At 33.9% G+C, this 27,938-nt stretch overlaps 1 protein-coding gene across 3 annotated transcripts in view; it reads right to left on the reverse strand.

The window, feature by feature from the left end:
* LOC126745903 (protein unc-80 homolog) overlaps positions 1-27,938 on the reverse strand; it is a 97,943-nt gene that overhangs the window by 57,127 nt on the left and 12,878 nt on the right. For all 3 annotated transcript variants that reach the window (XM_050453965.1, XM_050453956.1, XM_050453948.1), the window contains exons 18-28: positions 27,184-27,735; positions 27,044-27,132; positions 15,677-15,830; positions 14,899-15,113; positions 10,181-10,464; positions 9,944-10,103; positions 9,736-9,892; positions 6,926-7,016; positions 6,662-6,869; positions 6,415-6,607; positions 6,141-6,354 (exon numbers count right to left, since the gene is read on the reverse strand). In XM_050453965.1, coding sequence (XP_050309922.1) covers positions 6,141-6,354; positions 6,415-6,607; positions 6,662-6,869; positions 6,926-7,016; positions 9,736-9,892; positions 9,944-10,103; positions 10,181-10,464; positions 14,899-15,113; positions 15,677-15,830; positions 27,044-27,132; positions 27,184-27,735 — 2,317 coding nt within the window. The remainder of the gene's footprint in view (positions 1-6,140; positions 6,355-6,414; positions 6,608-6,661; positions 6,870-6,925; positions 7,017-9,735; positions 9,893-9,943; positions 10,104-10,180; positions 10,465-14,898; positions 15,114-15,676; positions 15,831-27,043; positions 27,133-27,183; positions 27,736-27,938) is intronic.

Here is a 27,938-nt window from a genome sequence, read left to right on the forward strand (position 1 = left end):
TTTATGAATTTGTATCGTATTATGTTAGTCGTTTTATGTTCATTGAAAATTTTACGTTGCTCTTTAGTAAGTACTATTTTAATTGTGTACATATGTTTCTTTTGTAGTTATTTTATTTATACTATACTTCTTTTCCATAGTTAAGCGATGTCGCAAGACTGTGAATGTGCTCACAGCTCTAACTGCTTATTTATTTAATAATTTGTTTTTTACTTAGTTGTATTTTTAGCAATTACTGAGGAGGAGAGTCGTTGGCGCCATTGTAGTGACAATAGGTGAATTTACCATCGAATCTAAAAAGACAATTTTTTTTTGCGAAAAAACTTTATAAAACATTAAAAAGCCTAGTTTAAAAGCGTAGTAAGTGGGTGAGGAACCATCAGAGGAGACAATTGGTAAGCCCGAGTCTGCACGTAATTGCCTGTAGATCTGCTTCCTGCATTACCACCTGCTTGCCGCTTCACCTCGTGCTTGCTAACCTAATGAGTTACTTATTTTATTGGGTATTACGTCACTTTTATCTCACATGCTGAAAAATTGAAAAGAAGAAGAAAATAGACTTTTTACGTATTTAAAAGAAATATGAACTTAAATCTGTAACGATACCGTTCGATATATTTAATTTAAGTTCAAGTTTTAAATACAATAATTTACTTGAGGTATAATAGATTTTTTATATACCTAAGGAGCTGAGGTCTATTAGTCTAATCTATTAATCTCTGAGCTCGTTTCTTCTTTTCAATATCCTACCTAACTTTGTTATGAATATTACAATTAAAAAACGATAAAAAACAACAAGAAGACCTACTTTTTTAAAAAATACCTAATTTGAACCAACGTTTCGGTAGTTATATCTACTACCGTTATCAAGGTAATTTAAGTAAAATTAAATTAAAAATAAAATATACTTCTCTTTCAAATTTTCAGTTATGTAGGGTCATCAAAATTTCTTCCTAATTCGAAAATACTTTATATTATTTAGGAAGAAATTATCGAACGGTATCGTTACAGATTTAAGTTCGTATTTCTTTTAAATACGTGAATAAGTCTATTTTCTTCTTCTTTTCAATTTTTCAGCGTGTGAGATAAAAATTTCTAAATTGATTTTTGCTATAAGTGACGTAATACCCAATATAATAAGTAACTCATTATGAATTCGTCACAACAATACAGATTTTACTTGCTAACCTATCCATACAACATTCCTTTGAATCCTTTCTGAATTGCACTTTATCATCATACATAGCAAATAAACCATTAGAATTGCATAATACATGAATGAAAAAGATGGTAATGGTAGGCCCTAGTGCCTCCCCCACAAGAGTTAAACCCCTATATCCAATGCGGGATACAGACAGGCCATTCTTAGTAATGATAGAAAGTAGTATACGTGATGGAAATATTCAAAATATGCACCCTATTAGATTAGGTAGAGAATTAAAAAAAGCAAACATTGTCGGCATTTCTAAAATTACACGAAAAGGTAAATTTAGGTTAGGCATTGAATTTCTACCTGCTCAAGCGGCCAATAACTTTATAAAACATAAAGACATCTTGAACAAACATAATCTAAATGCTTTCATTCCGTTAAGTTTGGTGACTTGGTGGTAAAGGGGTCTTAAGGGGCATTCCTACCAAGATGTCAGAAGAAGAGGTCCTGGAAACAGCAAATGTAACTATGAAAATCCTAGGAGTTAAAAGACTTAACAGACGAACCATCAAGGCAGGACAAGCAGAATACATACCTACTCAATCAGTTGTCATCACCTTCACCGGGAAAAAATTGCCAAGCAGAAGGACATACAACAGCTGATGGCATTTGAAAATCTATCTTATTATGAGCCAGAACAAGAACACCGAAAAAATATACTACAGAGTAAACCAATACAACGCAACCAAAGCAAACAGCAGGCTGGAACAAATAAGATACAAGTACAGCCAAGGAAACTTTCCAAACCTCCCAGTAAACACTACAGACAATGTGATAGAAGTCCACCAGAGACGCCAATTAGCAGAAACTAATGCATTTACCCAGAGAGCGACCTATACTCAAGCTACCCAGGCTAACAAAAGAAAGCCAACAGCTAGCCTATCACCACCAATCGATAAAAAAGTATACAAAGAACTTACTTTCCCTGAAGGAGGAAGATCACTTTCATTTTCAGGAAATTTGATAATATACACCAGGGAACAAAACTCCGGGGACTCTCACTCAGGGGAGTCCACGGACATGCCCCAGGCAACTTTGCCACAATTAATAAAGAACATATTAAGCCAGTCCAAACTACTTAAAGATTCTGTAGGTTTGGATACGCTATACAAAGAAATTGATTCAGCTACAAAGGAATACAATATGGAAATAGATGAATATGAGGACTTAATTTAGTCCCAAATCCACAATAAGTGATGACTCTACAACTGATACTCTGCATAGCATAATAGATACTAATGAACAAAACAATACTTCCCAATGGAACTAAAAATATGTTTCTGGAATATAAATGGTCTAAAAAACAAGCAAGTGGACCTAAAAAACTTAGTTTCTGAGGAAAAAGTCGATATAGCCTTAATTAACGAAACGCACCTGAAACAAACAGACGTGATCAAACTCAAAAATTATACTCTAATAAGAAACGATAGACAGGATGGGTATGGTGGCATAGCCATCATAATCAACAAAAAAATTTCATACAATCCAATTGATGTTATGATTAACTTACCACCTAATTTTCAAATACAAGGAATAGAAATAGAAGACCTCACCATTATTAATGCATATTGTCCACCGAATAGCACTCCCACAAAAGACAATTATATGAAAATCCTACAGCATAGGGATACAAAAATCATTATCGCAGGAGATCTAAATGCACAAAGCTTGTTGTGGGGATCAGCACGTCAGAATCAAAAAAGGAAAAAATCTCAGAGAAGCTCTAAATGATATATACACAATGGTGTTACTGAATGATGGAAGTAAGACCCGAATTACACCGAACGGGAGCAGCTGCCCAGATGTTACTCTAGTCTCAAATGAAATTGGAATCCCATCAGGAAATATGTAATTGTAATAACTACAAAGATTTTATAGAAAAAATCAGAACAAATATCAAGCGACACACAAAAACCTACATAAGTAAACCTGTATGGTGGGACAGTGAATGTGATAAACAAGTAAATAATAGAATGCGGACTAACTACTGTATGACACCAATTCATTTAAACAAAATAGGAGTAAAAGACAGCCCAAACTGTGTGATAAATTGTAAACTAAGATAGGATATGGCAATAAAAAACTTGAATGGCCCTGTAAACATTGAATGTATACTGGCTAGACCCAATTTCAAGATCACTCAAAAAATTATTGAGCACTTATCAAAGAACAACATAAAACTGTGAACTAAACTCAATTCCAGACGTGTCGGAGAAGAGACACACCTTTCATAGAGGCACGGGCTTGGGCGGCTGTCGAATTACGACACGAGTCCATGGTAGCGAGGAAGAAGAAGAAGAATCAATTATTGAATAACCTATTTTTGAATTTGAAAAAAAAGTGCTTCAGAGCTTACTTGTAAAGCATAAAATGTTTTTTCGTTGTTATTTTTAAACAGTTTTTGTTAAACCGAATGATAACCCACATATTTGACAAAATTTGGCTACAATACTGGAAACCCGCTGATATTACAAGAAGAAGCTTAAGAGCATAAAATATTCTTTCACTTATATTCTTAAACACTTTTTGCTAATTCCAACAGGAACTGAGATAATTTGTCTCATAATTTGGACATAATTTTACATAATTTGGCGAGGTTGTAATGAACAAGATTTTCCAAAAATCATCAAATAAAAAAAAAAAAAGGTATGATGAAAGAGGAATCGGAAGAATATACTAAAAAAGTTTTAGTATAATCTTCAGATTATGATATTCTACTAAACAAATTTTTCTGCAGCATTGTAGCTATTATAGAAATAAAGGAATATTTTGGAAATTGCTTTTTTATTTTAAATTTGGCAACCAATAATCCAATAAGCAATCGATTGAAAAGTTTTAGTATAATCTTCAGATTATGATATTCTACTAAACAAATTTTTCTGCAGCATTGTAGCTATTATAGAAATAAAGGAATATTTTGGAAATTGCTTTTTTATTTTAAATTTGGCAACCAATAATCCAATAAGCAATCGATTGCGCGGCAACGGTTTTACATATTTGAATAAAAACGGTAGTTTGCCGTGGTGACCCTGAACAGGTTGTTTGATGTACCATGATATTCTCTTGAAAAACTATTAAAAGTTAAGAGAATTTTTCGGTGGTAAAACTCTGCCCTTCTTGTTATAGTGAGTATTTCAGTAAGTTTTTTCAAATATATTTTTGTAAGTGTTAATATTTTTTTATTAATTTCAGCTATTAACACAATAAAAAGACAAAGACCAATCAGCCTACATATTAGTAAAATTGGACTAGAGATATTTTTTCAAGAGGGTAAAAGGCATGTTTAATTAGGTGACCTTGAATGCAGCAAGGGACAGTTCCTTAACAGAGACAGGCAACACATTAAAAAACTGTATCCCATAATAGGATGTACCGTTACGGGATCTGTAGGGTCTTCGATACGGCTGCATTAAGGATCTGTAGTTTCTAGTTTGGTGAGAATGAATATCAGCGTAGGCCATAAGCCCACGAACGTTGCAAACAGTAAGCATTGCAAGATATAGATATACGGTAATGTAAGAATACCCAGCTTCTTAAATTATATTTTGGTAAAAGGCACTATTTTATATAGAATTTTTTTTTATATTCCAAACTAGTCCCGGTGTTTTTAAAATAACCATGTATTTCTAAGATTAAAATAGTCATAAAATTTCTCAAAATATTATAGAATCTACGATTACCTATGTATATATTTAATTTACTTTTTCTTCGTTCGCAGATAAAATGGTTTGTACATACAAGGACGTACGGTTAAATGTAAAAAAAGTTCACGAAAAGACGTTGATAAAATAGCTGGAAAATATAAAATTCGAGGATCGACTTTAGCTTTAAGATCTGAAAAGCAAAGCGCATTCCCTACAGCGGGAAGACTCTGTGTTTTATCTTCAGCAATCATGATTGTAAAACATTTAAATTTAGTTGCCTTGTAGGGTTATCCATTAAGTGTAATGGATTTAAGGTTATTAGTTAAGCCTTACCTCGGTAAAAGAAGGACGCAATGAAGCAATTTTAAAAGATAACCTCCCTGATTGTCATTCAGGCAACAAACTTTTTAAAATCAATTAAAAACTTAATATCAAATCGCTTTTCTGCGAATATTGCTACCAACGGGTAATAGAAAATAAACAGAAGGCGATTTTTTTTATCTGATGAAACGACCTGACAATTACGGTCAGACAGATTCAACAGATCACATGGGATTCTGATAACAGGAGCAATGGTATACCACTAATACAACTAAAAGAAAAAATATTTTACCTTCAGCTGTATCAGATGTTGTTAATCGAGATTTAAATGACTGGGTATTAGTTGAATATAAAAAAAAAATTGCATGCCACTTTATTGGCAGAATCACATTTTTATCAAGGGATTGTAATTGTCGATACTCTAGTGTTGATTTTTAAAAGAAATCTAATAAAATCGATCGTTAGTTTATATCGGCTGAAAAAGACGATGTTTCTGTTGACAAAATAAAAAAAGTTCTACGAGCGCCCAAGGTTGTGATTATAACAGATCATTATAATATAATTGCCATTAATTATTATTATCCATACCTTCTTTAATCTCAGCACCTACCTGTAATTTCTAATTTTAATAGTAACAATGAAAATTTAAAGAATCCAACTTTATTTTATTTAAGTATGTTTTTATTCATGGATGTTCAAGCAAAATTTTTGGACATCCATAAATTTAAAAGTAGACGTTTTATTTATCTAATATAGCCTCACGAGTGGGGAAACTTAAAGACTTGCTTGAATGATTTATGCCAAACTAAACTCGACCAAAAAATAACAATGTAAAAATACTATTATAAAAAAAAATTCCTTAATAACATACCTCATTTAAACTAAGAAATTTCGTATCTCGACTTCCGGGAAAATCGAAAGCTTATACCAGAACTGTAATTTTTCACAATGTTGTCAAATTTTACCTTAAAAAGAGGGCGCTATCCTCTACCAAACAAGTCCAAATAACCGAATAAGCCGCTTCATATACTGCGCATCCGTCAAGAGAAACGGCAGCGTCGTCCAGTAAATTAATGATGGACACCACAGCGGCACATAAGCAAGAAGGAAATAACGAATGTGCAGAGTGTAGGTGATGTCCAGTGTTTCTCGCCTGACCTCCTTCGTTCTCCTCGTTGTCTGCATTAAAAAAAAATAAGATAGCAAATGTTCTTTTCAAACAAGTTTCTTACTACTCACCATCTTCAGTATGTTCTTCCCCGGTGGTATGATAGAGACTGGGTTCGTGGGCCGCTTGCATAGTAATCGGGATAGTCGTAATTAAAAAGTTTTCCCGTTCCTCCCGCTTCTTGTCATCCTGGGCCTGTAAAGCCATTTTAATTAGCTCAGTTTTTTGCTTCTTGCGCGATTTGGTAGCGGTTACCAATGATCTCTAAAAAAATTTCCCCGTTTCCTACTTAGAAATTAAAAGAGGGGGACCACTCACGTGTCTCTCTTGGTTAATGGTCACCTCCTCCACCTTCGTTTTGACCAGGAGCTCCCACGGGGAATCCACCACGTCCAGGCATTCGATACCGATTTTCGGGGATGGTAGGGTAAACTCGATTCCAGGAGGTGGAATTTTGAAGAGGGCATGCGCATTTTCTTCCATTCTGGGCCATACTTGGAAGCGCATCTTCCATAACACTTGAAATCTGGATGAAATAGGAATTTTATACGTTTTGTTTAAGTAATAAAATGTATGGTTTACCTTAAAATGGCGTTTATTCTGACCGCAGGATCGGCACTGTTGAGTCCGTGTTGCATTATTTCGGAGACATGAGAGGCGGCCTTTACTGAAGCTGTCCGAATAACAAAATCACAGTTTATGAATATTTTGTTTTGATTGAGATAATAAAACTAATAATGCTACAAAAATGCTTGAGAGCATTCTTGTAGAGCATGAAGTGCCCTTATATTTCTGTTCTTACGCAGCAACTAAAATATTTGACTCGTAAAAAACGTAATTTGACTGGGAACGGCTCCTAGTTGCTAAGTCACTTAAGTCAAAATTTGTGGAAACCAATTAATGCTACAAAAAATGCTTAAGGGCTTTCTGAGAGAGCATAAAATGTTCTTATACTTTATACTTTATACTTTTATTTCGGACCAGTTTTAACTAAAAACACCAGAAACTGAGATATTTCTCATAATTTGGCTAATCAAGGAAGACTGCCAGCTATAAAGTCACTTGAGAAAAAATGTCTAGCAAATTATTATAGCTACAAAAAAATAATCAAAGGCTTTTTTGTAGAACATGAAATGGTTTGTCATTACTGTCTCTAAACATTATTTTCTAAACGTAATAAGAACGAAGATAATTAAATAGCTTGGCAAGACAAGTTAAGCTCCCAGCTACTAAGCTACCTAAAATAAAAGTTCTGGAAAACCGTTACAAAAAAATACTCAAGAACTTTTTTGTAGACCACGAAATATTAAATAAGTATATAATCTCCTATCGAAGGTGGGTTATCTGAAGACAAAAAGTTCCATTGAGCTGCAGTTCAACAAATCTGTCCATATGTCCTAGATATTGCAACCTTCTTGCTTTTATGGCGTTAATTACTTAATTTTCTTCACCCTTTTTTCGAAGTTTTTCCATCGTTGTTTTTCTTTCTGTCGATGATATCCTGAGCATGCACACTGAGACACCGCATTACGAACGACTTTAGTTTATTTATCTGTTTTTGTTTAATTGTCCAGATTTCGAACTCTTTCTGTTTGTCGATCTATTAAATTTAAGTTTGATTATATGTTTAGCTTTTTTATTATACCTATATTTGTAGTATTTGGTATGTTTATTTTTAATCCATACTGTTTCCAAAATGTACTGGTTTTATTTAATATTCTTTGAATGTCTTCTGCGAAGTTTCTTCTAATCACTGTGTCACTTGAAAATCTTATAATGTTTATTACTTCTCAATTTATTATTCCTCCACAGATAGCAGTGGCTCTTCAAAAATAGATATACTGTTACATTACAGAGCAGGGGTGACATCTCTGTCTAACTTCTCTCCTTCTTTCTATTTCTGGGCTTTATTCATTATCCACTATTATAAAGATTTATTAATATTCTTAAGTCCGTGTTGTCTATATTTTTTGTACCAAGAATTTTTACTAATTTTTCGTGTCTTATCTTATGAAAGTCCATAGAAGACGAAAGTAGCCATTCCCAGGTAGAAGGGTGCGGTTTTGGAGACAATTTGATCTTGGAGATCCAATTGGTCTCAATTAGATCTTCATTAGTCGTTGACATCATTGGGACGTAGACTATCGTCTCCAAGACGTCGCTTTAAGCACCTTAGGAAGACGTCTTCTAGACGAATTCTAGATGTGCTCGAATAAAGAAGCGAGCGTTCGTGTTGTGTCGCAGACTATTTCTATACGTTTTCTAATTTATATCTTATTTTTTAATACAGTTTATTATTGATAAAAGTAGTTTTAATAATATGTACTTTTTCTTCCACTGAATAATTTGATTTTTTTTCTGTGACATTCTAATTATAATAAAAACAAATTTTTAGTTTTAAATATAGTTGTATTCATATTTTCTGAAGTTTTTGTTTATCATTTCTACCCACAAAATCTGGATTTTTTTTGGAAAAAGTTTTCATATAGATCATATATTGGCGTCTCCGATACGTCCCAAAGACGTCGAAACAATACTAGTACAAGGGTCTTCAAAAGTCGTCCTCAGGACGTTATATTTAAGACGTTTTGAGGCTGTGATTTATTAACGTCTCCTTGTTGGTCATCTACGTCCTAAATATGACCAAATAAAAACGTCTTCCGGACGAAAATTTCAACCTGGGTTGTTGCAGTATATTATGTTCTGTTTTGTATATTTCGTTAAATAAAATCAGTAGTATATTAAAGGTATCTTCAGTTAGTAGTATATCTAGTATATAAGGCATGTGATCTGGACTTACTGCTTTCTCATTTTTGCTTTTGCTTAGTTTTTAATACTTCTTCAATTCTTTAGCACCTTTCATTTTTGTTCTGCTCTTTTTTCTTTCTTTGCCAGCCTTATACTAATCCACTCCTGGATATAGGGCTCTTCCAAATTTCTGTTTGTCCAAAGTCTGACACTTTTGATCTTCTCCGGATTTCCTAATTTTGGACTCTATTGTTGTTTTGCTCTATTGTCTCCTATTCTGTTTATCTTTTTAGTTTCTGATTGTTTTCAATATTAAGAACTGAAATATTTGACGGAATTTGACTAGACAAGTCAGACTTCTAGCTGCTAAGTTATTTAAGTAAAAATACCTGAAAAATCATTACAGTCAAAAAAAAATCCTTAAAAGCTTTCTTATAAATCGTGAAATTCTTTTTCATTTCTATTCAAAAATATTTTTTGCTAAATCAACAAATAATTTGGCTAGATGTAGAAAAAAAGTTCTTAAACGCCTGGACTATGCCGCTCAGATCAAAGGAAAAAAATTCTCATTAACAATCAAACTGCCTTAATTAAAGTTGTTAATCAGGTCAGTTTGTTAATAAATTTCGAGAAAATTCACTTGCCTAAGATAAACAACGAAGCAGCCGCAGCTGAAACTTCTTGGTTCATTTCCAAAAGAAGCTCCCAAGCAATAGGAACGATATCGATGAAATTCTCTTCGGTCAATATAACGGCCCCCTTTAATAAAGCGGCTAATGGAGCATGAAAAACGTCCTTAACCTATAAACAAATTTATTATTAATAGCTTTTTAAAAGTAAGCAGCAGGTTACTTGAGTTTGGATGTATTTTAAGATCAGTGGCGGTTCAGAAGGTTTACTATCGTCCATTTGCTTGGAGGATCCATTTCCACCCTCAGAGTCAGCGATATCGCGTGAAGAATCTTTGGAGGCCAGTTTACTGGCTTGAGAACCGTCAAAGTTTTTGTCGATTCTAAATAAAGAAAACAGTTAAATGTAAAAAAAAGTAACATTTAAAACTATTTCTTGACTGATATGAGTTGACTGTACCTATCCTTTTTGCCCATACTGTCTTTCCTCCTGATAGGGCTAACTTGCGAACTGGTTTGATCGGATACTTTCCTGTTGTTCTTGTCTTTCTTGTTGGCTTTCTTTTTTACGTCTGCCTCCCCGGACAACCTCTCGTCGATAATGCCGAACTCTTCACCATATACTTTTCGGACCGCTTTGATCAACCTGGTGCATCCCCGCATGATTCTTCTGTGGCAAAAAGGGTGACAAAAGAACTGATGTTGACAGTAGAACAGCATATTATTGGACATCTGCACCATTACCTTAAATCAAAGGGTGGTTGTACTTATAATAAAATTATTAATTTGATTTTTAAAAAGAGTACTATGTTAATGTGTTTATTTTGATTTTTTTGTAAATTTTTCAAGTTTGAGTACATGGCTGATTTTATCAGAAAAGTGATTTTTAAATTGGTTGAGTTAGGAAATGGGAAAACAGAATGAATGACATTTCATAGGTTTTTGAGGTCGCTGAATACGTTTTTAATGGTAAAAATACGATTATATACAACTTAAGTATGTAGTAAAATCTATGAAAAAAAACGAGGTGTATGGAGCCCTTTAGAGTACCTATCTATGCGCGCAACTTTCCGCCAATTCGATTTGCAGGTTGCCGCTCGCATATCATAGTACAACATTCTGCGGCGCAAATGAGATCGTTGCTCAGTTTTGTTTGTTTTAGAATTATATGCGGAGTGTTTTTAGTTTAGTTTGTTAAACTTATACTTATTATGTGTTATTTTCTACATATTAATTAAGATTTAGAAGTAACGATAGATCTGTTTATCTATACAAGGTAAGTGGTGCGTTTTTTTTTACGATTTACGTAAAAATGGGATTTATAGTTTTATTAAAACAATTATGTACTAATAACTAATAAACAGACAATAAACAAAGACAACGTATTACACAAGTGAGACCTATAAATATAACATACAACAATAAAATCGGATTTAAAGCTCATCCACGACTTTTTTGTTTTTGTTTATTTTTATTTAAATATTTGAGGTGGTTAAGTTTTGAAAAAGCACTGTATTTATTTTTTATTCATAAGACATGCATGTTTTAGGTTATGGCGGATGGAAAGTTAGTGGTGGCGGGCTTTGTTCCCCTTGATGTTGTTTCCGCTTCTCCCTTTAATTGGACTTTATGTTGCATATGCCAGATCGGTGGTGGTGTTTTAACTTGTCCATTGAATAATCCGGTAGTGGCAAGAAGAAGTTTGGGCTATGCATCTCTTGCGTCGAATCTGGAAAAACTAAAGGGCTACGAGTATAAACTTCCATGCGGACTTGACGTTAAGAATTTAGACGAGTGTAGTGGAATCCTTGCATCTTTTTTAAAAAATGGTGCTAAATGGCACAAGAATTGCCATTGATAAAATATTATCGTCGAAACCTTGTTTCAGCAGCTTACATGGAAGCATAATATGTAACCATATGAAGGAAGCAGATGGCGGCCTCATGTTACACACCAAGGATATGGTGTCATATGGTGCTAAACGTGTGGTGATTCAAAGCAATGACACTGATGTTCTAGTGCTGGCAGTTTCATTTTTTTTCGAACTGAAAAAGAATGGACTCGAGGAATTGTATTTACTTTTCAGGTCTAGGGTTCATCGTCAATTTATCAGCATTCATGCCATTGCAGAAAATCTAGGAGAAGCAAAGTCAGTTGCTTTAAGGGGCTTCTATGCATATACTGGTTGCGACACGCTGTCTTATTTTGCAACCAAGGGAAAGCGTTCAGCCTGGGCTGCGTGGCAGGACGACTCAGCTACGAACGCATTTAAAAGACTGGCCTGGCCTTTGGACAATGAACCAGATGAAGAGCTTGTGGAAGCTTTGGAAAAATATACAGTAATATTGTACGGTATGCGAGATGGAACATGTACAGGTGTCGATCAAGCTAGAAAGCATTTATTTGCAACCGAGCATAAGCATTTAAATGCCATCCCTCTAACAAGTGGTGCACTTATTCAACACATCAAACGATCTGCCTACCAGGCAGGTCACATATCTGGGGCAGGTCTATTGAGGTTAAACCAGACTGTCTTCCTTCACCAATACTGTGGGGTTGGACCAAAGATAAGGGACAGTTTAAACCGTTTTGGACACTTTTTCCAGAGGTTTGGAGTGTCTGTAGGGCCCTTGACAATTGTGGTTGCACTAAAGGATGTGAAAGTCAACGGTGCAGGTGCCGTCAATACCAGCTGCCCTGCACTTTTGCATGTAAGAAGTGCAAAGGACAATGCCAAAACCAGAGGTTTCTAAGCCGTTTTGATAGTTTTTTAATATTATTTATAACTATTATTCTTTTACTTGTAGGTTTAACAGTCCTGAGGCAGAAACCGATCCCAATCAAGATGTCGACCTTTCGATTTTAATTTAAAAAAAAACATATTGACGTATATGAAAAATTATATTATAAAAATCAATGTATACTTAATACTTATTATAATTATTACCTTAATATTATTTTTTTGAAATATACCCTCTGTTTTTCTTGCAACCATAGTTTTAATGGTTGCCAAAAATATAATAATTGTATTTACTACTACAATAATTTCCATACTAGTTGCTATATGGCTCAAAGGCATATTTAATCGCATTTTTATGCTCAAAAACGTATTCAGCGTCCTCAAAAACCTATGAATTGATACCAAACACATTAACATTGGGAGATGTTGATAAATGTTACTTTTTTCGCCGCCATTTTGAAAAATGGCACTGTAATTCGTCTGCCGGTGAATGTTTGTGTATTCAGACATTAGCATTGCCTTACGAAGGTACAAATAAAGCGATAACCATTTTAAACACGCCTTTCTAGATGTATTTACGCATTTCAATATTTTACTTTTAAAATAAACCCCCTCCACCCCAAACCAAAATCCTAAGGGATGAAAACTTAAGAACTACGGGTCAAATCAATCTATTAGGTTCATATTACACCTGTGCAAAGTGGCTTGCTTGTATCACAAAGTGCAGTTTTTTTTCTTGTACCGCTAGCACTAGTAGAAAAGAACCAAAACAAGAAACCATCAAAAGCGACGTTCAAAACTAGCTACAAAACAAGAAAGTTAAAACAAGACTGTTCGTAAATAATTTTATGAAAAAATTATAGAAAAAAAGAAATTGGCGGCCAACATTATAAAGAATAAGTTTTTGGAAGAACGCAATGATTTGTTTAAAGAATATATTAAAAAAAACAATTAACTTTGCCTTTCTCAGACATTTACACAGATTAAAGTTTTTTGCAGTTAAGTTACAATTAACTGTGCTTTTAATAAGTGGGGCAAGGAAATAATGTTTAGGTTAAGTCCAGTTTTAATTTATGGTCTACCTCTGACAGGATATTTCTGGAACCGGGATGCTGTTTCTGGATTACCGAGACACTCCATGGACAAACCGGTGTGTCCTGATACAGTTATGGCCAACTTATACTTTTACTTTATTTTTCATTTATGTTTTTATTGAATGTAGCTTTTTTGCTAAATAAAGATATTATTTATTTATTTATTTTATTTAGTTAGGTTGTCTTTAGCATAAAATATTTAGTAAAAGCATTTCATTTGTAAATAGAATTTACATTTAGTTTGAAATAGATTAAAAGTAAATGTTATGTATTTTCACATATTCTAAATACATTTTTATAACTATTTTGAAAAAATTGAATTAAAATTGAAGAATTAACTACCGCGGTTCTTACCAATTCAACGCTGAAAATCGGCTCTAAGCAGGGTTACTGGTGGTTAAACCGATGACGTCATTTGACGTCTCTCGGCAAATACCATATATCGTATCGATCATTTATAACAGCATATATAAAGAAAATTTAATTTTTTATAAAAGTAAGCAAAGGAACAGAATCATCAAAGTAATTTTGTACTTTCGATACCTCATGATTTGCAAGCAACTCTTCTCACTCAGACTAAAATCACTGCAGGCTAAATTATGCATCATCATTTTAAAAAACAAATCTAAAGTGTTATTAAAACAATATTATTTACCTTCATGTCAAATTTTAAAATCACGAAAAAGTTTAATTAAAATATACTAATTGCATATAGTTTTTAAAAGCTAGGGATCTTATAAATTTGTTCTGTACACGTTCAAGTTGATCAACTTTCAAATCATCAGCATACAAGTAATTAGCATTTTTAAAACACATAGATACTTATGTAATTTATATAAATGATAACATATAAGAAAGGTCCCAGATTGCTTCCTTGAGGTACTCCAAAAGTTGATATAAACCTCATAATTGTGATCTAAGAAACGAGGCCGTCTGTGTTCTTTATTGTAATTAGGATTTAAGCAAAACCAGGACCGATCCACAAATACTGAAATTGGACCACAAGCAAATAATGATCAATTTTATCGAAAGCTTTACTGAAATCACTGTAAACATAATCTACTTGGACTTTATTGTCCTTGTTATCTAGAATGTACTGTGAATAAGAAATAAGATTTATATTAATGAATCTTCCGGGAAACAAGTCACGTTGCAAAAAAGGAGATAATTACATTTTTTACTAGAGAAAAAATATGGTCATGAATAATTCTTTCAAAAACTTGTAAATGTATATAGCTTGGTTATTGATCTAAAATTCTTTATATCGGTTTTCGCACCCGAATTGAAAATGGGTATGACGATAGACGTGTTTTTCTTGGCTCTTTGACAAATTGCAATAATTACCTTTAACCAAGGCATATTCTTCGTGGTATCATCGCTTTCATTACTATCACTGGGACTCTCTGGGGGTTGGTCATCACTGAGCACTCCTGGAGATTCTTCTCCGCTTACCTCTCCAGTAACACCAGGTTCTGAATTATCGCTCCTATCAGATAACGAGCTGACTTTCCTCTTAGACTGAATTGAATCGGTGCGTTTAACAGTCTCAGGGATGCGACCTTTGAATGATTAATAGTTACTTCCCTTAAATCAATGATAAAAGATAAAGCAAGCCACTTTAAAGCTAGTTTGATTCATAGTAACCTTCCAGACTAAGGCAATATGCAAATGGCTAAATAGTCTTTTTGGACTTTGCTAGCTAAACTACTTTATAGTTTTTTGTCTATTTTATAGGCTAAACGAAGGCAAACCAGTCTCATTCAACAATCAAACCAAAAAAAATGTTTTTACCCCAAAGTCAGCCAGTTTTCATTAATAAAAGTGCTGAGTGGCTTGGATGCTGAATAATGGGAAATCATACAATGAACATGAGTTGAAAATTAAAAAAATAGAGCAAAATATGGAATCCATAGAAGAATGGAATCAAAATTTCTTCTCCTAAAGTTTCACTATGAAAACAAAAAGAAAAACTATGATATAATTACCGTGCAATACTAAAAAGTCGATTTAGCAACCCAGCACTTTTCTCAGTTATATGTACTAAGCCATACTTAAATCAAGCGGCAGCCAATATAATATCTGTCATTTTAAAGACTTTTGCGGATAATTTTCTCCTGCTTACACTCAATCTCCATCATATCTTTTCCCTCTTTAGTACCTCGCCTGAATTTTAAACTACGTCTTTTAAACGAACCTCCGCTAGGTGCCGCGGTCCCTCGCCGTAGCAAATAAGGACGTCCCTGGGATTTCTTTGATTCCTCCAGGTTCATGCCAGCCTATAAAAAGAAACTTATTAATAAAATGAAGCGGTTTGTCGAATTTGACATATAAGGCTAATGAACATAAACATACGACATTAAAAAATAAAAATTTATACAATATTTATTGAAACTAAACAAGTCGGCAAATAACTTCCAATTGCACATTTTCAATTACTTGCGGATCAATTAGTCTTGTCAAGTTCTTTGCTTAAAATCATCAACATTATTTGGTCTATTCTCATAAACTTTGGGCTTCAAATACCCTCTTAAGAAAAAATCTAATGGGGTTATAAGTTACATCAAGAAATTGTAGAACGATGAAGGACCAGTGAGGAGGTACCTTATCTTATTGAAACCATATTTCGGTATGTACATAAGTCTGTTGTGGATCAGGAAATAAAACAACTAAAGCAGAGATAAGTTAAGCTGTAGAAAATCAAGTAGCGCTCTCCGTTTAATGTTTCTTTGGGAAAAAGAAAGATTTCAAGGATTCGATTTTTCACAATACCTGTCCACACATTACATTTTTTCTACTTGAGACACCCTGTAACCAAACTGCAATTTTCATTGCAAAGGACGCATTCAATCAAATGGACGACAAATTAAAGATTAGTTGCAATAAATCTAGAATAATTATTTGTCTTAATTCCCTATGTTTCGTTAGCCTGTGACGTCATATTTGTCAAACCATTGACTTAAGCCATATGGTTATGCATACAAAAAGTATTCAAAATAAATATACAAAATATATATCATAATTTTAAAACCTCATAGTTAGAGTTGTATAGAGTTGTATAGAGTTGTAATGTGATCTGTGTAGGTCTAGGCCTGATGATGCTCCGACAGGAGCGAAACACGTGTAGCTTTTAAGCTTTTTTAAGAAATTATATAGATTGGATGAGACCGTGACTTTTTGTCATAGTTTCTACCTGAAGCACCCTGTAAAGAAATTCTTTATTTCAAAAAACGTGCAAGTGACAATACTAATCGATTTCAAAAAATAAGAAAACAAAAATACCCTAATTTTAAATGAATTTGTTCCTCTCATCGCCAATGCACTGTATTAAGACTAATAGGGCCTATATAAACGCCATGTACAGTAATTTTGCTTAGACTAAATTGTGAGTTGGTGTGACCATAATAATTTTAGAGCAAACGTAGACACATTCTGGACCTTAATTAAATATTAATTAAATAATTATTTATGTTCATGTTAATAACAGAAATAATCTTCACCTTTTTATCTAAAGTAAGGTGGAAATATAATATGGTGATATACCAAGAAGGTTGCAGCATCATTAGAGGTTAAATCGTAGACAGAAAGCATTTTAAAAAAAAAGGATACCAAGAATGGGCGACATTCAATCTCAAAATCTTTAGAAGATCTCTATCTAAATAAACGTTAGATTTAAGGTCTTCAATAAGTTTTTGGAATTATTTAAGATTTATTTACTCTGTAGGCTTTTTTCTGTAAAATTGAATTTAGATTTATGACATTAATTTTTTAGTCTCATTACACCCTATTCACGTTTTTTTCACCTTCTTACCAAAATTTAAGGCTTAAGATCTAAAACTCAAATCTCATACTTTGTATCATATGTAATGGCTTAAGATCTAAAACGTTTACGTTTTAATAACTTTATTCGTATTTTTCTAACAGAAACCTGGTTAAAGTGATGTTTTCGATTCTGATCTTTCCGATGGTTATCATGTTTTTCGACGGGACCAGGAACAGTCTGGGACCGTGAAAAGAAATGGAGGTAGATATTTAATTACTGTTTGACTGCAGCATATATATTCAGAAAAATATATATAGAATATATTTTACTGTTGTGAGACGTTCAGCGTGGAAAAGTTATGAGCAGGATATTTTGGTACAGATTTTACATGTTGTTTGCCATGCAAAAAAACATATTGTTTCTATAGGGCCAAAGGGCGATAATACGTTTACTGAGCTTCATAATTAATTTTCCAAACATTTAAAACAAAAATATTGTCTGTTTGTTTGTAATTTTTACGTTTTTTTCATGCTGGTCCGATGGGATTTAGATGAGTCTTTCGTAGAACCTTTTTCCAGGCTCTGACAGTGATTCGTATCAACCGTCTGATTCTTCAGAATATGACTCAAATGATTATTTTGGTTCACCGGCGAGGGGAACAAAAAATAAACGAAAGTTAGTGATTTCTGCTTGTATTGATGCCAGCACGAGTCAATTTATAGATGCATCAGGATTCATAACTCAAACTGACTAAACTGAACCTGAAGATGAAAGTTTAAGAGGTCATCGCAAACACTAGAGCCGGCGTCTACAGTTTTAGATTATAGAGATGAATGACGACCTGCCATAGGCGTTTATAAAGCTATTTCAACTTATATCCTGTCATAAGGATTAAAACCAGAAGTTGTAGCTTTACTAGCAAGTGCAAGTCTCGGACAATTTTATGAAGCTATTGTAGATGATTTAATTGTTTTAGGTATTACAGATCCAACAAACCATTATACTAGTTGTCTCTTACTTGAAACTGATGGCTAGTGGCATGGATGGGGATGGTCAAAGGTCCTACATTGGCTGACTACTGGTCATTAGATCCATTATATAACTTTAGTTTTCCTCGTTCTAAATTCAGCCGTAATCGCTTTGAAATTGAACAATTCATTTTGCAGACAACAATCAAGCTGTGGCTGGTGATAAGCTTCCTGTAAGATCTTTTTCAAAGGCTAGAATACAACAGTTCTTGCAGGAACTACAGGGTGTGGACTGGCATGGTGTGCTGGATGCGAATGATGTTAACCTGGCATATGGTAAATTTAACCACATCTTAACTGAAAAACTAAATTTAACCTGTCCAAATAGGACTATTAAAAAACCAATGCACAGATCAAACAAATGGATAACAACAGGTCTAAAGGTTTCTTGCAGGAATAAAAGGGTTCTATATCAAAGAGTAATTAGGGGGGAAGTCACACTTCAATTTTATAGAAAGTATACTGGAATCTTAAAAAAAAAATTATTAAAAAAGCCAAAAAAATGTCTAGTCAACGTTTTATTTGAAGCCTCAGAAAATAAGACAAAAGCTACTTGGGCCTTAGTAAAAAATATAACTCGTCCTAATTGTAAAAAACAAAGTCTGTTTAATCATTTTCCAGAAAAATCTGAAAAGGATATTTTAAATGCTATAAACGATTTTTTATTAATATATGTCCTGATAGGATGGGTGATCGATAAATTTCTCAAAGATACCAATTAATCAAAATAGTATCTTTATGGATACAAAAAATGTTCGTTACAAAAAATGAAGTCATTAGAATAATAAAATCTCTAAAAAATAAGAAATCAGTTGGACATGATAACATTCTTGTGTCTATTCTGAGGGAGGTGGCAGACATAATAAGCCTGCCACTAACCCACTGAATTTAATGCTTGAAAAAGAGGTATTTTCAGACTTACTGAAAAAAGCTCTTATTAAGCCAATTTATAAAAAAGGTTAGGGTGACAAGTTTGACAACTATCGTCCTGTATCACTCCTTTCGAATATACGTCTTGAAATCTTTGAAAGAGTTATATGTTCAAGGATGATTGGATTTTTTGATCATTACAATATAATCTCTGATAAACAAAATGGTTTTCGGAAAAAGAAATCAACTGTTCGGGCTATTTATCAGGATTTGGAGCAAGTGCTAATGTCTTTAAATAATGGCAGGGTGACTTCAACTATGTTTCTAGATCTATTCAAGGCTTTTGACAGTGTGGAACATGGCGTACTTTGCTCAAAACTTGAACGATATGGTATCAGGGGGGTGGCATTGGACTTTATTGTGTCATACCTCCGGGGACGGGAGCAACGGGTCATGGAAACAAATAGCGCTGGGATGACATTTGCATCAGAAAGGAAGTGTTTGGACAGGGGTGTTCCTCAGGGGTCTATCCTGGGACCACTCCTTTTTTTAATATATACAAATGACCTTGTGTGCGCCACTGATGTCGATGTGGTGCAGTCTGCTGATGACACCTCCTTGAACTTCAGTGAGAACAATCGGGAAGCATGTATTGCTAGGATGGAAGAAGCCTTGGATGAACTGGGAGGCTGGTTTATTGAAAATAACCTTGTTTTAAATGTAGCAAAGACACAGATTGTTCATTTTTCACAACAGGAAACAGACTTTGCACTCACATGCGGGAACACAGTGATAGGAGCGGCTGAAAGTGTGTCTTTTCTGGGGGTAGTTTTAGATCAAAAGCTGAACTGGAAAGCTCATGTGCAGAAAGTCGCAACCGGGATCAGTAAATACAGCTATGCTCTTCGGGTAATACATGGCAGTCTAGGTTGGCAAGCGGCGCTTACAGCGTACCATGCCTATGTCCAGTCACAAATTGTATATGGAAGAATATTCTAGGGCAACTCTGTGGATTCGAACAGAATTTTTATTTTGCAAAAGAGGTGCATCCGTATTGTGTTTGGTATGGACTATCGTGATAGCTGTAGAGGAGTATTTAAAGATACTGGCATTCTTACAATGTACAGTCTTTATATTCTGGAATCTATTAAGTTTCTAATTAATAACATTTCATTTTTTTCTGATAGAAAAAGACAACGTTAATATGAAACCAGGTTTAAGGACAATCTAATAATTGAGAAACCAAACTTTACATTTGTACAAAAAAATATTGTCTTTAACATTCTAAAGATCTGGAATGTACTCCTTCCTTTAGGCAGTTACCTCCCAGTAAGCTTGTTTGTAGGCTCAGAGCATTTTTGGGGGACAAAGCATACTATGGTATTGATGAGTTCTTTCAGGATGGTGACATGCATGAAGCACTAAGTAAAGATCTAGAATAGGCTTACTTTAGATTCAGTTTCAGTTTTTATTCTGTTCTGTTTGTGGTTGTATTGCTGTTAATGATGTTTTGAAATTGTCATAATCTATTTTATTTATTTAAATGTATTTTTTTGCAAAGTTTAACATTTTTCTAAGCTATTATAGCTAATATTTTAGGACACGGTCCATATCCCGTCTGGAGTCTTGTAATGTTACGATTATTGTATGTAATATTGTAATATTATGTTTTTGGGCTGAATAAAGAAATATAATATATAAAATATATATATAAACTAAAACCCTTACTAGATCAACTTTTACAAAATTATAAAGATCTTTATACTCCCGAAGAATAATATGTATGTGTGGATGAGACTATACTACCTGACAGAAAAATTATCTATAAAACAGTACATAAAATTAAAAAGACCTAAGCGAGAACATAACCTTTAAGTTATGTTTAGGGACAGGTTGCACATTTAATATTAAAATTTACCCAGGCAAAGAAAATGGCGAACGAGTAACACCCGAAGCTATTGTCACATTCCTTACTTAAGATGTTATAGGAGTCGGTAGAACCTTAGTGACGGACAACTGGTATGCAAGCTTACCCTTAGCAAAAAAGGATGCTTGAGCTCACCTCATTGGGACAATAAGTAAATTTAAATTCTTTAATAATGTACATGCACAAAGTAGTACTTACACAAGTCACAGTACAAAAGGTACAAAGTACAATACAAAATTTGTCTTTACTATTTCAAACTGTGTTGTTTAAAGTAAAGGTATATAAAAGTTAAAAATTGTAATGCAAAAACTTTTCAAATGAATAAAAGGATTCCTGATCTAGAACTTCTTTAATTTTATTTTTAAACTCAAAATGATGCAGTTCCTACGTCTCTAAGGGTATTCTATTGAAAAACTTAATACCCAAATATTCTGGACCACTTTGACATCTCACCAAACCAAGTTGGTAAGTGGGAACTAATTTATGTTTGGACCTGGTATTATAATCGTAAACCTCCGCAAGGGGTTACCAAAGAAAGTTGTAGGAAAAATGTTAAAAAAGGAGAAGTTGCTGCCATACAAAACAAAGACGAAATTACAGTACTAAAATGGAAGGATCAAAGGCATGTCCTTTTATTGTCTACAAAGCGTCTATTGTCCTTTTATGGTGCTGAAATGGTAGTAAAATAGAACTTAAATACCTAAAGTTATAATAGATTATAATCAAGGCAAAAGTTCTGTAGATTGTTATGATCAAAAAAAATCATATTCTAATCCTCTTCGAAGGTCTGTAAAATAGTAGAGTCATTAAGGGTAAGTGTGCGTCATATGTCATATATCTTTACGAAAATAGTAGGGAGCGGAGTTCCGTTGCCATGCAAATCAGTACGGCTAAATCACCTTTAAGAAGCAGATGTGCGGTCGGTTATTACCGTCTTTTTTTTTCAGCCACGTGCAAAATATACATTTTAACCTATTTCTTATAATTTTTGGGCAATTTTCTTTTTGTGTTATAGGTTGTGTATAAATATAAATCCGGTAAGTTTTAATTTAGTGTATAAAAGGTTCAATAGAGAATTATTTACCTCCATTGGGTTTTTATATGTTTTTCTTATTTTTAAAATTTTTATACTTTATCTTTTTGTTGTTGTCTGGGGTAAGTGTACGCAAGGTATACGCTTATAAGTATACGCGCGCACACTTGCCCCGTCTTCTTCCATTTACTTATATTTCTTTATTTTTTAGCAAAATGCCCCGAAATTACCAAAGAAAAAAACCAGAAAAAACGTTAATGACTCAAGCCCAAATAGACGAAGCGAGAAACCTGATTGGTCAAGGTGTTAACCAAAGAGGAGCCGCAGAACGAGTTGGAATTAGTGAGTCAGAATAGAGAGTTAAGAAAAAGATTATTAATCAGTTTAAGAAAAAGACTTAAGTCTGTTGCAGTTTCGCTAGGCCGCTTTAGACCGACATTTACTGACGAGCAAGAGCGCGAAATCGCTGAGTATTGCTTAGCTATGGACAATATGTTTTATGGTATTACGATCCGCACCTTACGCAGATTACTGTTTCAATATGCCGAAATTAAAAATATTCGTAATCGATTTAACAAAGTTTCTAAGATGGCAGGACGCGATTGGGTTGCAGAATTCCTGAAAAGACACCAGCAATTGGGGCTACGCCAATCAACGCCTACAAGTCTTGCCAGAGCGATAGGATTTAATAAGGCTCAAGTGGATAGATTTTTCATAAATTTAAATCTGCTTTATGAAAAATATAAATTTGATGCTAGTCGTGTTTACAACATGGATGAAACTGGGATTAGCACAGTTCCAAAGAAAACACCTAGAGTAGTTGTATCTGCAAAAAGAGGCATAACAGTAACAGCGATATGTTGCATGAGCGCTACTGGTCAATATATGCCTCTCGCTTTTATTTTTCCCAGGAAAAGGATGAAAGGTGAACTTCTTGATGCAGGGCCAACTGGCTGTGTTGGTATGGTATCCGACTCAGGATATATAAACACAGACTTGTTTAGGCAGTGGCTGTATCACTTTAAGGATCATGCCCGTTCCCAAAAAGAAGCGCCAGTTTTATTAATATTGGATAACCATTCATCGCACATCAACCTAGAGGCATCCAATTATTGCAGACAATTGGGAATTGAAATTCTTACACTTGCTCCACACACCAGCCATAAGATCCAAACCTTAGACAGAAGTTTTTTTGGTCCTCTAAAAGCTAAATATTCTGTAGAATATGAGCGCTGGATGAATCAACATTCTGGAAGAGCAATAACGCAGTACCAGATAGCTGGCCTTTTTAACGAGGCCTACAAACAAGTAGCAACAGTTGGCAATGCTGCATCTGGTTTTTCTGTCATTGGGATATTTCCGTTTAATGACGGCATTTTTTTTCAAAGAACATGACTTTCTGCCCGCTTCGGTAACTGACGTTGAAAATATTCGTTAGCAAGAGGAGATAACCACCAACGCTGAAGAATTAAATGAAAGAACCGAACTTCCTGCGACCAATGAGGAGAAGGTAGATGACCATGTAGCTCTGATCACTATTAGTCCTTTTCCAAAAGCATCAGTTTCGCAAAAGAGAAAAAGAAAGGCTCAAAAATCTGAAATTGTCACATTAAGTCCTTTTAAAGAAGACTTAGAAAAGAAACAAAAAAATGGACGAAGAAAAAAGTAATAAAAAGAAAAAAATAATGAATTTGCGCAGTGTTTCTCCCCAAGCGGGACCGTCTACCCTAAAAAAAAGAGACGTAAAAAAAAAATTAACTGAAAATATAAAACAATATTTTTTCCCACTTTGCAGTGCAAAATTTGAAGAGCCTTCGAGTAAAAATTGGATTCAGTGTTCCAAGTGTTCGGAGTGGTGGCATGAAGCATGCACATCGTACGAAACTGGACTTAGAACATTGAAAGGCCTTTCAATGTTCTAAGAAACTGGAATTTTTGTGTGCGATTTGTGTCAATAAACTAGTGCGTACACCTATACCTAAAGCTGCGAATACTTACCCTTATTCGCGGACAACCTTATGTGCGCAAACTGCATTAAAAACTTTTTTTTGTATTATCTGAGAAATGTTTAAGTTTAACTGTATATTACGTTTATGTATTTATTAGGCATACCTAAACGTAATAAATATTCTTTTTATACAATTTTGACTTTTACATTTTTTATTTTATGCAATAAAAAACACAAAACTACGCACACTTCCCCCAATCGGCTCTACAGAAAAATAGCATTTTAACTTTTATTGCTTACAACTTCCACGGTAAATGCTTTCATATTATACAAAAGTGTTTCCGAAAATAATATGAAGTTACGTCGACAATGCATAACAATAATACATTTCGATGTGTTTCGATTATGTAAAATCTGTTGAAAATTATATTTTAAAGAATAAAATTAAATTCTGGCAATTAATCTCTCTTACCAATAATGTGTAGTACAGTACCCGATATTGTATATTTTTATCAGAGAGCTGTTTAAAGTCTCAGGTCAGCCAACAATTCTCAGATTTTTTTAGGGCCGGTTTTTAACCCTATGTACAGTCAGTAAACCACAATTATTCATCCATATTTGATGCTATTATTCCTAATTCGGTTTTTGGATTAAGCAGAGGATATACGAAGAGCTCTGTTTGACTTTGAACGAGAGTCAGGGTATCACCTATATACCGAAGTTATAAACCATTGCCTATTTTATAGCTTATCTCTTAAGCAGTATGTGTTCTCTTTTAAGTGCAATATGGCTAATATATAATGTGGTGTATATATAATATATAACTATATATAAATAATAAATAAATATGCCTTTATATTACGGAAATAAAAAATTACAATAACAATTATAAATGCGGCGAGATCTAGTCTATGGCTAATCTATCTAACCGCACACTTAAAAAAAGGATTTTTTGAAGGAAGCGAGTAAGTGCTTACACTTCAGATCATGAGGCAACGCATTATAGATTTTAACACCGGTATAGCTAAATGAGGCTTGAAATTTGATAGTTATATGCTTTGGGACATAAAAATTTTTAGAATGACGCAAATCACGACCATGAATGCTACTGCAGCTTCTCATACAAGTACCTGGGAACTCTACTGTGGACAGTTTTATAAATAAGACCAGCCATATAAACAAAATACTAAACAAAATACTACCCTGCGGAACTCCCTGACCAATAACTACATGTTGCAAAAATGCTGAGCCGAGACGTACTCTTAGCACTCTATTAGCCAAATAATCACAAAGAAGATACAATGCTGAGTCGTGTAGGCCAAAATATTTTAATTTGGCAAGCAAAATAGAATGATCAAGAGTATCAAATGCTTTACTATAGTCTAATAGCACCATTGCAATAGCTTTTTTATTATCCATAGCGCGAAGAATATCACCGCATACATGCAATAGTGCTGTTTCCGTACCATGCAGGGATCTGAACCCAGACTGGGTATCAGGAATAATTTTATTATTTATAAAAAACTTTTTTAATTGCTGGTGCATGTTTTTTTCCAGTATTTTGGAAAAAGTAGGTAGGATGCTTATAGGACGGTAATGTATCAGCAGGGCTATTTACTTTGGGAATGGGTAATAAACCCGCCTTTTTCCATTCGCTAAGAAATCTGGATAACGAAAGAGCCTTATTGATGATGTGTGTGATATAGGGACTAAAAAAGAAATCATCTTAATGTCAATAGCTTCAGACCCAATGAAGACCGACTTTATATTAGACATTATATTCTCAATATCACTCTCACTCATCTCCCTAAACTTAAACTTGTTCTCAACATTAGGGTGTACTTTATTAATATATTTAGTATTTATTTTATTATTAAGAGGTAATGAATTAGTGTTCGGAATACTATTAATAAAAAAAGAATTAAATTATTCAGCATCGATAATAGTATTGAAGTCTGTATTGGAGTTGTATCTAAGTACAGTATTAGTGACTTTGAATTTTTAAGTGTTATATTAAGATACTTTAAAGTTTTCCAAAATGAGGCCGAATCCTCTTTAAATGTATAATTTAGAAAGAATTATTTTTTTTATTTCGAACTGCGCTTGTTACCATATTTCTAATTTGCTTATATTCAATTAAGGAGTTTTCAGTTTTTAATTTTTTGTACTTTGTAAGCGCTTTTTGTCGCAATTTTATCATGAAATATATATTATCAGTCATCCAACGGGCTCTGGCTTTGGTGAATCTCGAAGTTTTAAAGGGTGCATGAATATTAAACACATCAGTCACATTTTGCTGAAAAAAAGAAACTATTTCATCCATATCAGACAGTAAACATATCTTGCCAATTTATACTAAAAATGTCATTAAGAAAGTCCACAAAAACGAAATTGGAATAATCTCGATAGGTATGAAATGTTATGGTAGAAAGTGTTTTTTGCAACTTTAATTCGGTGTAAACCAAACAGTGATCAGAAATGTCGTCCATGTTGATTACTTGGACGTCAGCCAACAGACCTGGATCTGAGGTAACTGACTCGCTATTAGATGACGCGAATCTCAAATACCTTTCCATATACCTCAGCGAAATTTTCGGAATTCTTATTTATTTCCGATCTCTTTTTTTATATATATATATATATTATTAAAGATTTTTATATATATTCTAAATTTTTTAGCGTAAATTTATTTTATCACTCTTTCATATTTAAGAAGAGAAACAGGGATCTTTAATTAACAAAACCAAATAGGAAAATTGACTAAACGGCTTATGGTACCAAAAAAATGATTTCTTTATTAGATAATTAAGGAAAAACTAGCTGAAAAAGAGTACCATGTTGATAGTTTATAGTGATTTTTTTCTCAATTATACAATTTATAGAAACAAAAAAAAATGTTTTAATTGAGTTAGCTCTCTTTTACCTGCATGGTAACGGTTGTATTGCTACTTCCCTCAGACTCATCGGGCTCATGAAGTACAAAACTTATTTTCCTTTCAGTTTGTCCTAAACCTATAAATATCCCAGTTAATACACATTAATTGCAATGTTACCATCTGATACCTGGATCCCTGTCACCAGCAATACTTTGCAAACTTTGCGCCGAAGTTTGCGAATGACCCATCGAACTCAACGCCATACTCCACCTTCTATTCGCCTCTTTACTATAAAACTTCTCCCATGGAGCGGGTCGTTCCTTTCCACTCACCTTGGAAGACTTCGGTAAGCTCTGGTAAGTTTCTCGTAAGAAAGCCGTAATCTCTTGCAGTAAAACACAAGCGATTAGACGTAAAGGCATTGGACACGCTGACCCATAAGTGTAAATGCTCGCCTCATCCAGATAATCCTCCTCCTCATCCTGGATTTGGAACTCTCGCTGCTTATCGGGATCGCAGACCATATTGTTAATTTCCGTTTGCATCAGCTTGTCCTCATTGATCATTTCTTCGAGCCGATGTCCGATCACTTCCGCCCATTGATGGAACATTTTTCCGGCCGCCCTTTGCATGATGTGCGAGCGACGATTTCCGCAACTGTGGGACGCCCCGCGGGATGGAAGAGGTCCAGAAGGACGAAACATTGGGAAGGCGAGTTTCATCGCCGGAGGCCATTGACCTGTATCGAATAGCGTTGCTTACATACTTAATTAAATAAATATATGTATATTATGTATTAAAAAACGTTCATTTAAAACTGATTACTTTTTGTGTTTGTGAGTTGACGGCGGCCATCTTGGCTCGCTACGTCATATAGTATTTTAGTTAAAAAAGGGCGTAGGTTTAATATTTCACGGTTATTCGAAAGGTACATTTCTTATT

This window comes from Anthonomus grandis, chromosome 1, assembly GCF_022605725.1.
Source record: "Anthonomus grandis grandis chromosome 1, icAntGran1.3, whole genome shotgun sequence".
Lineage (NCBI taxonomy): Eukaryota > Metazoa > Arthropoda > Insecta > Coleoptera > Curculionidae > Anthonomus > Anthonomus grandis.